This window comes from Melanotaenia boesemani, chromosome 12, assembly GCF_017639745.1.
Source record: "Melanotaenia boesemani isolate fMelBoe1 chromosome 12, fMelBoe1.pri, whole genome shotgun sequence".
Classification (NCBI taxonomy): Eukaryota; Metazoa; Chordata; class Actinopteri; order Atheriniformes; family Melanotaeniidae; genus Melanotaenia; species Melanotaenia boesemani.
Window position 1 is genome coordinate 25,747,211 of NC_055693.1, and position 12,636 is coordinate 25,759,846.

At 38.5% G+C, this 12,636-nt stretch overlaps 1 protein-coding gene across 1 annotated transcript in view; it reads left to right on the forward strand.

Moving 5' to 3' along the window:
- Positions 1–11,634: 11,634 nt before the first annotated feature.
- The window catches only part of wnt6b (wingless-type MMTV integration site family, member 6b), a 32,972-nt gene continuing 31,970 nt past the window's right edge, over positions 11,635–12,636 (forward strand). Inside the window, exon 1 of the mRNA XM_042001116.1 lies at positions 11,635–12,371. Within this exon, the coding sequence (XP_041857050.1) occupies positions 12,292–12,371 (80 nt within the window). The 5' untranslated portion in view covers positions 11,635–12,291. The remainder of the gene's footprint in view (positions 12,372–12,636) is intronic.

The window sequence follows — 12,636 nt, forward strand, 5'->3', positions numbered from 1 at the left end:
CAGAGGGGGAATGTGTGTGTATGTAGCGTGAGTATGATAGGTGTGGCAGGATAGGGGTTAGGCCTGTTAGCTTTTCCTAGGTGGAGGAGGTTGGGAGGGGAACACTTCATAATCCAGACCAATGCTCTTAAGCTCAATTAATGACAGACCAAATAGGAGCTCGCAAGTTCTTGCAAGTGATTGCTGCTTTTTAGATTTTTATCCAATAAAGTAAATCACTCTGAATATTGTCCCACTACAGTTTAACACAGTTTATGATATAATTCAGTATCAAAGTTCAGTAAAATGTTTTTTTTAAAAAGCGTTAGGTTAGATGTGAAAATGGACTGGATAAACTGTAGTTCTGTTTTTTTAATTTTTGTATTTACTGTGATTTTCAGAAAGCGCCCTGTAATTTACTGAGGCTATGAAACTTGTAAGCACTTTATTAATATTAACATAGCGCTAACACGTTTTATCTGTGGTGCTCTGTGCATTAAGAAGTTTCATCTGAATCTTATAAAATTCTCATTGTGTGCAATGCTTGTTTATATTGTTTTATTTAACTTATCTTATTGTTATTATTGTTATATTTATTGCATTCTATTTGCCTCTATTTTGCTTTGTACCTGTATATATTGTGTCTTGTGCTTGTCCTGCTTTACTGTTGGTGTTGTATTGCTGCTGGTACCCAAATTTCCCTGAGGCTCTCCGAAGGGATTAATAAAGTATTTCTATTCTATTCTATTCTAAAATTGTTGTAATTCAACGTATGGAAAATTTTGCCTGTGCCATGTTTCATAATGATCCATGCAGAAGCTTACACGATATTTCACAAAACACACACACACACACACACACAAACATAGCTATGATCAAGATTTCATACCCTAACTTTTTGTGTAAGTTATGGCTAACCTACAATAAATTGCTTCTTTTCAAAGACTGATTTTTACTTTTATATCTCCATTACCTTGCACCTGAATAGCTGATAGGAGACAGGCACAAAAAGTCATCACAACTTGCTTAATCTTTGACTCATTATTGTGTTTTGATTTGTTACTGTAATGACCCCTTAGTATGTAGTGTTTACAGTTTCAATATGCAGTGCGTTTATGTGCGTCAATACATTTGATAGCTAAAGCTAGCATCAATGCTATGGTTGTCGATTTATACCTTGAATGTACAGCACTATCTACAGTCCCTGAAAGATGAGGTCATACAGCCTGTATGTTCGACAAATTAGTTTGGAAGTACTAACTGTTACTGGTTGTGCTTAACAACCAATTTGTTTGCACTGTGTGGAACTAATGAGTTGAGATACAAAAGCTACAATAAGTTAGCACAAGCTGGCAAAAGAAAGAACAGGATAACTGGTCACAGAGGACACAGATCAGCAATCTTCATTTTTCAAGCAAATTCAATTGACAATGAACCTAAAAAAAAAAAAAAAAAAAAACTTTGTTGCTAATTTGACTTTTTATCTGACAGGTCTTTGGCCAACTGGGAGAAGGAGCCACTGGCCAAGAACCACTCAACTGTTAACCAGGGATGAGAAGTGGTGTATTTCTTCTTCTTAAAAATTACTCTTTAGTTTAAACATTTACAGCCAATTTACCCCAGTATTAGTCCCAATTCTTTCATAGTGCAGAGGGAACAGGGCATACAAAGTCATCTTGTTGACAGAGAGGATATGAGTAGGACCAAATTAACATATTGATAGATACTCATTGACTTAATGAGGAAACAGGTGTTGTCATACTCAAGTCATTTTAAGACCACAAAAGTTTTTTTTTTTTTTTTTTTTGCCTTTTTTTATTTCTTTTTTTTTTTTGCCCCCATAACAAAAGCTAGGAAATAACCAGTTTTCCTCCAAACTGATGCGTTTAGCAGCCTGATAATGGATGGAGTGGGACTTTAAGTTCAAGAAGTAAGTTTTCTTCCCAGAATACCCCCATCTGTGTCTGACAGCGTGGCGTGGGTTGTGCTGAGATCCAGCTTCTCTTTGTGCCGCTGGTAAATCCTGGCTCCACCATCACCATTATTCTTTTGTTTCTCAACAACAAAATATCTTGTAGAACAAAACCCACATGATAAGCTTAATGTAATGACTAAAAAATGCACTGTTGGCAGCTCTTAGTAAAGCTCCCATATCTATCAGGGCGTTCTCCTTTGCAGCACTGACCTAAGTCTCCACAGATGTATTATACGTGCTGGAGGGACATGTCACATATCTCCGCTCTGAGCTATGTGATTAAGATGAAACAGTGGGGGAGTAAACAAGTAAGGGGACTCCAGTCCAGGGAACGAGGAAAAGCTGAGAGAATACACTAACTTAAGCTTAAAATGCCTGGTTACTGCTCCTGTATTGGCGAGCATCTGCTAGCGTGTCTTTGAGAGGGACAACATTGCTCTTGTTGCTGTAAAACTAACAGAGGAGGGCTGAGAGAAATACTGATGGTCCATTAACTGCAAATGCCTTCCAACTCGCCACCAAAGTTTACCATATGTTACAGGATTAATGTAGAACTAAACAGAAACACCCGGCTTCAGTCACTGTGCATAAAACTGGTAGTTCACCCTGAGTTCTGAGACAAGGTTGTTGCTTAGTGCATCCAATATGTAGCATCAAGTACTGTAACACTGTTACAGTATAACTCAGTGACCACATAACGGTGCTGCTTTCAGACAAAACTTTTAGAGCTACACATGTTCCATATGAATCTGCTAGGGATGTGCACGACTAATCATTCATTCATTCTCAGTACTGCTCTGTCCATTACAGGTCGCGAGTAAGCTGGAGCCTATCCCAGTATTTTAGCAGGTTAGAGGTAGGTCACTAGTCCATTGCAGGGCCAACACAGAATGAGACAAACAACCAATCACACACACACTCACTCCTAGGGAGAATTTAGAGTGACCAATTAACCTAACATGCATGTCTTTGGATGGTGGGAGGAAGCTGGAGTACCCGGAGAGAACCCACACATGCACGGGGATAAAGGCCACCGGCCCCCCAGGTTCAAACCTCCCCCCAGCTGATGTTCGAATCAGCAACGTTCTTGTTGTGAGGCTGCAGTGCTAACCACCACACCACCGCGCAGCCATCGACTAATCAATTAGTTGAAAAGGGGCACAAAGATGATGGCTTTTTTTCTTTTAAAAGAAAAGTTGACCGTTTTTGTTTAGATGAGAGTCTCAATGCACAGAATGCAATGTGTTACAAGAACCGTGGCCCCTTATAGGTCGAGCTAGAGGGAGAAATAGAGAGAGAGAAAGAGAGAGAGAGATGCAGCGGTCTGAGTCAGAGCGGGCTGACTCTAAACACCACACAGCTCTTCTAGTTCCAGCAGAGTCCCGTGTCTGCTTCATCACTGCTGGGTAAGGTGAAGAGACCTAACCCTAAACCTAGCTGCAGCTTTACCCAGGAGTAATCGCATTGCCTCTGCCTCCCGACTTTGATTAAGAGGCAAAAACAGGACAGTTTAAAAGCTGTTTTCTGAGTTTTTATTGACAATGGAAGCAACAGACCAGGGGCCTCATTTATAAAACTGACATAGGTACAAAAACTGGCTCCAAATATAGTCAACTTTTGGGATTTATAAAAACTAAACTTCGTGGGAGGGTGTTCCTACCTCCATGCAAACTCTGACCCTGGCGTATGCACAAAATCTGGGAAAACGGGAAACGGAAACACCAATGGTACAGAATAAAATCAAGGAAATGATAAGGTAGAGAGTCTGCTGCCAGCATTTACCAGTCAATGAAAGAAAATGCAAAAAGTAACCTTCAGGCATTTATTCTGAGATCCAGCAGAGTGGGACAGACTGGAGCATCTAGAAGTGATGCATCGCTTATGAAACACACAAGAGATGGACTTCCTTTATTCATTCTTACACAATCCATTTTAATTGTTGCCCCAATTTCCATCAAGACAGTCTCCATTTTTTATTGACCACATTGTTAATAGCGGTGATTGTGTCCCTCTGCACTTGCAAGACTTCCTCTGAGGACACAGTGCCGCTGGCCTTACCCTCTCTAATCACTGCTGCAGCACCTCCAACCCAGTTGGAACACTCATAAACTATAAAGAAATATTATTTAACAGTAAATAAACTGCTACCAATCTCAGATGTATTTGTACATATTTATTTTATACATTAAAACAAAAGACTACATTACCGTCATTTAGCAGACACTTTTCTCCAAAACTATTTACTATTGGCTGCAGCGTCTTGCCTAAGGCCCCAACTGGAAGGTGTTACTGTTCACCCCTGTGGGATTTGAACTTTGATCTTCTGCATGGGAGACAGATCCACTACCAACTGAGATATCCAGCCGCACGTTCCGATGCCTCTGGTGTGTCTTGACTTCTGACTCTGTGATAACAGTATCTGCCACTATTCTGCCTTTCTGACAAAAACATTATGTTTTCAATGTGGTCCATCGTGATCTCAGTCTCACACCCTGAAAAATTCTGCTTCTTCCCTCTTTTCCCCTCCTGAGCCATTATGGAAATGATGTGATGAATATTTATTACAGGCGTTCATCTGACCTTTTATAGCCACCATGTGGGCATGGGAAGGGGTTCCCTCACGTGCGCCCGCTTTAGAGTTGATTCTGATTTATAAACGAAAACAGGCGTTGGACGTGTGTGCGCACGCTTTTCTAAATCTTAAAGTTTTTGGGCACCGCATTTCTTTTTGCGCCACAGATGCCACCTGTAGTTTGTTTTGCTATGCACAGTTTTAAAAATAAGGCCCCAGAGCAGTATAGTTACTAAACCCACACAGAAAGGTTGCTTCATGAGAAAAAAGACCAGATGAAAATAATTGGTTTTGTTGTAGCTGAACGTTCCTGTGGGAGTGGTGTTTTGCTCACCTAGCATAGCAGCCAGCCCATAAACACAATCAGACCAGGTTCAATCCCCCCTGACCCACTTTCTCATCTACCTGCCTTAGCATAAAATACAATAAAGTCCACAGAACTGTAAATATAACCAAAAAGAAAAAAAAAGACTTGTGTATGGGACACACAAATTATACAAATTACTTACACATGTTTTGTATTTCCATTTACAGATGGAATTTTTTTCATTTCATTATTGACAATTTCATTATGACATCACCAATCAACTAATCAATTTAAAAGGCCTGACTAGTCCTTTTCAAAAATCACCTACAATGCCCATCCTTAGTCTACTGTATGTGGGCTGATGGCCATCTGGTTAGGGGCTGTGCAGTGTCTCCTCCCAGCAGGCAACTAAAGCTGAGCCAGGACCCCAGGCTCAACACCCTGCCGGACTTTGAAATCAGATCTTTATTGTCCATAAAGCCTCAGCCAAGTATGAAGAATCAGCCCTCCCTAAAAAAACACACTCACCCAGCAGAGAGGGGGACAAGATGTGAGAGAAACTACAGAGGAGAAGAGAGGGCTAGGTGGTTGAGAAGAAACAGCCAATAAAGTATGATACAATTCTCAAGCTCATGTTCACAGCTGTGCTGCAGTTATTTATGGCTCATTGAAAGATAACTCAATTTTCATAACTTTCTAATTTTGTTGCCGTTGGTTGCAGGTCACATATTATTACAGTGCTCTCCATGGAATTAAGCTTTGTTGGCTAAAACATCACAGTTTGTTCTGTTGTGACCACTAAAAGCCAACTATTTGCTTTATTTTGACCACATGTGAGACAGTAAAAAAACAGTAAGAATGAATGGCCCAAACATTTTGAGTCAAGTTTGAAAGAAGTGTTCACCTGTTAAGTTTATGGCCTAAGGATTTTTGTTTTTTAGTATAAACTTAGTAGTATAAATTGTAGTATAAATATAAGTAGTATTAGTATAAATTTAGTAAACTTCATTCTATTGTTTGTTGCTGTAGCCTACTGCTATATCTCTCACCAGCCCAAACCTAAAAGCTACTGGGTGTTCCAAACTTGGACATACAGGGGGTCTATATATGATTTCCTAGCATCAGAAATAAAATATTAGTTAATAGTATGTCCTGTATTAAAGTGACAGGTGGACATTTCAATATTGAGGCTGCTCAGCTAAACTAATCTGTACACATAGATACAGTCCACATCTGTTCTTGTCCAGCTCAGAAACAGCTGTAAACTGGGTCAATGAGGAACATTTTGTTAGTCCAGGTTCAAAGCTGATGAGGAAGCTTTGTGATGTCATCATTTTGTCAGTGTGTTTATCTGGTTGTAAATGATGTGATTGCAGCATTTTATGCTTGTTGGCTTATTTTACTGCATGAAATATTTGGTGGCTCCTGGTGGACCAAACATACCTCCACAGGTGAGCTGCTGCATGGTGAAGTTTGGGAAACCCTGTTAAGGTTGGACAGTGTCTTATCTGTATAGGTTGAGCTGACTTTTTAATATTTTAATCTTAAATGAACCACATCAGGTGAAGTTGCTGCTGACCACCTATTGTTTTTACTTTTACAGTGAATATTGATGTTAACACATTATATTTATGGTCAACTGCCATCTTTATTTACAGATAAAATGAAATCAGATTAACATAACAGACTGGGGGCTTACAGTTGTGTGTGCATGTTGGCCTATATAGAATATTGAGCTTTGGTGATTACTTAGCCTGTGTGTGTGTGTGTGTGTGTGTGTGTGTGTGCGTACATGCGTGTCTGTCCTTGCATGTGATTATAATGTGTGCAGTATATGAATTAGGGTGGCCTGGGTGAGTGTATGACTCTTGGCCTGACTTTTTGTCCCAATCCGGCCACTGAATAGAAAACCTGAACTAAATCCTTGTTTTTCTGTAAATGCAGTCATGTGCAAAAAGAACCTACACCCTCTTTCAATTTTAAGGTTTTAAGTATCAGTTCTCAATACAAAAAAAAACAACAAAGAAACAAACAAAAAAACGAAAAACAAAAAGCAAAGAAAAAATCAACTGGTTCCTTATTTGAGACATGATATCGTATATTAATGACAACATGTAATATATTACACCATAGAATTCTTCAGTTCTCAAAAACTAAGCCAAAATGTGCAAGAAGTGTCTTTAAAATTACACATCAATGTTTAATACCCTATAAAACAACTTTATGTAGTCTCTCATTTTGAATAATAATGCATCACTTCATTGAGGTTTGTAGACAATCATTTGTGTACAGCTATTCTGAAGGTCCCACAACAGCATTTGAACCAGGTTGACATCTGGACTTTTACTGGACCATTACAACACCTTGATTCACTACTTTTTCGGCCATGCTGCTGTAGATTTGCTGCTATGCTTGGGATCACTGTCCTTTTGCATGATCCAATTTCCTTCGAGCTTCAGCTGTCAGACAGATGGCCTCATATTTGACTCTGGAATACCTTGGTAACAGAGGGGCTCATGAGCAACTCAATGACTGCAAGGTGCTCAAATCCTCTGGCTGCAACCAAGCCTAAATCATCATTCCTCTACCACTGTACTTGACTGACAGATGTAACTTTGCAAAGCTAAGCTGTACTGCCAATTACATTACAACACCCATAAATGTACCATAAAATAGGTTGATTGTACTGTAGCTTATTTACTGGGTAAATTGGAAGTTACAGAATCTAATTCTGGAAGAAAGAGTAAAGACCAGCTATTGTAAAAATAAAATATACAAAAATATTAGTATGAAATAGTAGTATGAGGATGGTTAGTTACTGGTTAATAATTGGCTTATGTCACATATTAGGGAAGAATAAACTTATGAAAAAGCTTAGGTATTTTATAAATAAGTCAGTTAGATGAGGTCACAATCAAAACAGGTGAAGGAAAATTTATATTTCTTAGATCTACTGTAGTGTGAAACTTACAATACAATACAAACTATAAACAGTTCACCTCAGAAGTGATGTCGTTGTCCAATCTATCATTTAAAAAACCACAAAGTTCTCGTGAGGAGGGAGGAAGTTTGTTGCCTGGAGCAGTTTTCATCTATGGGCCTTATTGAGACCTTCTTGGTTGAAGTTAGACAAAAGCATTACTTTGACGCTTGGAGCTTAAATACATTCTTTTTACGATGCTTCAATTAGTGTCATGGATATCATTACATGAGCTGCAGTGGTAATTTGCGAATACAACATTTTACAGCTAAACTTTGTCATATCTGGCTGACTTGAAGCTTTAACAAGTTTTACTTTTGGTAAGTATTTTTAACTACTTTCAAAAATAGTAAAAAATCAAGAATGGTCTTAGCCTTAGGGTTTAAAAAAGGATCATAGCGAGGGCTAAAATATATATATTTTTTACAATATGTGTATCTTTGTCATTAATGCAATTTTACAATTGACATAGGCTACTCTTACAACCACAAGAGGTGGCAGATTGTTTGAACTTGAATCTGCATATTTAAAGATATTGCACATCCACCATATTTTGGGATGGGAATGACAGCTTTTATTTCACTGAGTTTTCATATAATTGAATGTATGTCTGTTTTTTTCCCCTAAAGATGCCTTGAAATAACTTTGTTGTGAATTGGAATTACAAAAAATTAAGCTAAAGCTCTTCACATTTTCCTTTTTTCTCTTAACTGTAGCATTTCCTATTTCCCAACTGCTTTCACTACTACTTGTAATACTGAGAACAAAAAGTGAAGAAGCATATATCTAGTCTAAAGTCAGCTATCCTTACTTAAAGATAGTTTGTCTAATGGCCAAGCTATTTCTACCCAAAATTTTGTTTCTGGGCATAAATCTCTGCATGTAGATGCTCTTCAAATGCTTTCTTTTGTGCAAGAAAAAAAAGATTGTAATCTGTATTTGTAGTTTAATTATATTCATCATATAAGGTGAATGCAAAAGAAGTTGATTAATAAAGGGACAGTAGGGGCACACAATTCCTAAGTTAAATTAAATCATTTAAACCAATCGATAAATATTTTGAAATGCTTTAATAAAATTACTAAGATGTGAAAATTAAACTCAGATTGTTCTTACAATTCAAATATTTTAACAAAGGCAGAAATATACTAACAAAAGTGATTGTGTGTTAAAATGTTTTTATTAGTCTTTTATTGTCTGAACACTTCCATATTTATTTATTCTAAAAACATTCACAGCTTTTTAATTTTTTTTTCTGATTATTTTTTCTCAGTCTCATCCAGATTTATTCCTTTCTGTTGCACTTCTTTTGTTCCTTTAAGGCTTTCCGTAAAGACATAGGAATGCTCATTTCTCAGTGAAATATGGCTTCCTTCTTTTTGTTTGTTTTATAATTTATGTGTCAACCTTGAGCAGTTGAATTTTTCATGAGTTAATGCTGAACATTAAAGATGATGATTTATGTTTTGTGGTTTTTCACTTTGCTTTGGTGCAGCTTCTTCGTGCATTTAAGAAAATGTTACAAAGCCTAAACTCCACAACACGGAAAGTTCTCTGCTATAGAGACACTGATGTCAAACTGAACTGCATGATTTTGTTTAGTCTTTTATTCACTTGTCATATAGCTCTTTATGTCCGTAAGCGAAAGGTGCCCTGAGGTGGTCCAGTCACATAACAGCTCTGAAAACAGGTATGAACATACTCAGGAAGCACTGAAGATGCACTGAGACCGGATCACTCAGACCACATCCATAGCTGTTTATTTCTGGTCCTCATCACTATTGTTTTAATGTAACATATTTAGCAGAGACGTGATAAAACTGAGCTCTGAAACATTACAAATGCTCCTTTTAGGATCGGTAGGCAAGTACAACACATGATCTTCAGATCTTATCATGCTACAAATCCCCCAAAACAAGTCTCGCTTTGGACAACTGTCCTTTCATTTGCTGCATCAAATGACTGCTTCTTACACAAATGCTGAAACTGGCTGGTTTCACTTCTGGCTCGGTTTTAAAGGTCACCTTAAGGCAGTTTTTAATGACATCTATAAATATTTTACAATTGTTTTTATATTTCTGACAATGGACTAAATTTAATGTGAAATATTTTTTATATTTTTCTTGTTTTTTTTGTCTCTTCCTCCTCCCCTGCCTCACGAGTGTTTTCTGGCACTTACCAGGCCAACATTTTAAATAAGAATTTGTTCTTAATGATTGCCTGGCAAAATAAAGGTTAATTAAAAGAAAAATAAATAAATACTTGTGACGATGCCAATTGAAATATTTGTCAGAATTGTAATGAACTCAAGTTATTCTACAACACAACAATGACTGAAAATACAACTATATTGCTCAGTATTTTGCAGAAAAATTAATAGACATTATAGGGATGGCCTGATTGTTGCCCAGCACAACTGACAGAGTGGAAAACAGACATGTGGTATTCTCAAATGCATTCTCAAGATACATGAGGAGACCATTTTTGGTCAAGAGTGTTTTGTGTCAGTGTTGTTTGTCACACTGCAACTGGTTAAGGTTCTTTAAAAAAAAAAAAAAAACCTGCTTTGGCAGTAAAATCCATAGTAAAATTAATTTTACTTTAGAAATCTTTGCGGATATTTTCCACATTTACCATGGTGATGTTTCCGCTATCAAACTGGCAACACATACACATTGAAAAGTGACACTTTAGGTATTGGACTACCTTGTGTTTTCAAAGTGGATGCAGAAACTGACAAAGCACAGCTGACATTTTGGGTCAGCTGTCAGTGTTTTTGATAATCTATTCCACATCTTAGTTTGAATGAAGATTGAGCTATGTGTAATCTACAATCCACCTGGCCACTTACTAATAATTGGTGGCCCCTTGCAAACTGATGAGGATGATGAAACTTATTTCATCTGGGCCTCTAGGCAGATGCAAAAACTGTGAATTGTCTTTGCCTGGTCACTTTGAAAGTCTCTGGACAGAGAACGAGCAGCTGCTTACACTCAGCCATTTCAGCCGACTAGTCCTATAAGAAAGGAACTTTCAGGTGACGGACATTAAAACGTCAGGAGCTAAACTGAACCAGACAGAGACGGGGACAAGGGCGCTTCAGAAATCCACAACATGAAAAAGATAAGGTGAAAGCATTTAAACTGCTACTGTAGAACACTGAAATAAAAGTTGTGAACTTTTAAATGAGCATGGCTGCTATGGCCTCTTTAATCTCCAGCTATAGTTTGAGCATTGAAGACCCTTAATGAAAGATAGTGATACTTGTCTGGATGAGCTTGTGTCGCTTGTGATTAATTGCATCACCGCTGTGGAACTAAGTCGGGTGACAGGTCTTTTATGGGCGACCACAGTACAGTGGTATTAAATTTCAGTGGATATGCCCTTGGCCAGATAGGTGATAATATACCCCTGCCACTAAGCCCCCCCCCACACACACACACGCACGCACATTTTTAATAATGCACTATAGGAGCCTGCCAAATACAGTAATTAATTACTTCTTTAGTGCACAACGTTGTTTGAACACGTATTCTATATGATATATTGAGAAGATATAATGAGGTGATAGGTAATCCAAAAATAGACAAGACAGTGTTGGCACAAACAGCAGAGTGCCATCATACCTGTACTGACATTGCTTTATTCCATAAACTAACTTAGGGTGACCATAAACACACTATAGTATAGCAGATCTGTCTCTCTCTCTCTCTCTCTGTGTGTGTGTGTGTGTGTGTGTTTACCCTCTCTGCTCTCTTAGGTCCTCCTAAAACTAATTCTAGTTTCTTTCTCTTTCCCTCCCTAAATGACAGCGAGGATTTCGCCTCGCCCGGAGCGACGTCACACTAAGGTGGAAGAAGACGAGCTCATTTTTCCTGCCTTTATCATCCAAAGAAAACACATTGACAGACTGAAGCATAGACGCCTCTACCTGCAGCCGGTGGGCACCGTCATTTTTTGCAGCCACTTCATCGGTGCGTCAGTCCAGTGGGCGCAACTATCGGAGTAACTTTCTTTCTCTTCATCGTCTTTATTATGATATAATTGCGTGTCAACTTCTTAGAGTGGCGAAACGCTGGGACTCAAATTCGGAGCCTTTTCGCGTCAGTCAGATAAAAACTTCGCCATTCTCTTGAGTATTCTCTTCCCTCCTTAAAGCGGTTTGAAAGCATGTACCGTGCCGCGACAGACAGAGCACGACGACAATGAAGAGGTTAACTACACCTTTGAAACCGGACAGCTCTTCAATAGCCACTTGACCAACTTTGTTGCGCATTAAGATGCGCCCGACAGAAGAGGAGTCGAACTTTTGCGCTCTCGTTGACAGACACTTAGCCGTAAGCTTTTAATGATTTCACGCCGTCAGAAAGAAACAAGGACCTCTTATGCATTTAAGAAATAATCCCAGTCAGTGTTGGCTGAGCTCGTCACATTAAAGTTTGCTGGGGGAATCTCATTGAGGATTTGCAGCGTTCAACATGACGGTCCGTCTTTCACGGATCCAACTGGCCCTCTTCTTTATCTTGCTCTGTCCGGTCAATATTATCGGACTCTGGTGGTAAGTTTCCACGTGTTTTATATGTCTCTCACTCTTGTGAAACAGGGATTTGGTTTTGTGTTGTGTGAAATTAATTTGTGGGCACAATGGGGCGTAATCATGTTTAAAAAAAAAGAAGAAGAAGAAGACTTGCATTTATCCACAGCACCATCATTTATTATCCCATCAACTTTTCACTTACATGTTCAGAGCCTCTTTCCTGACCTAATGTGTTTTGCAATCAAAGATAAGCAGAATGTAAAGAAGACGCAGCACAATTAAAAAG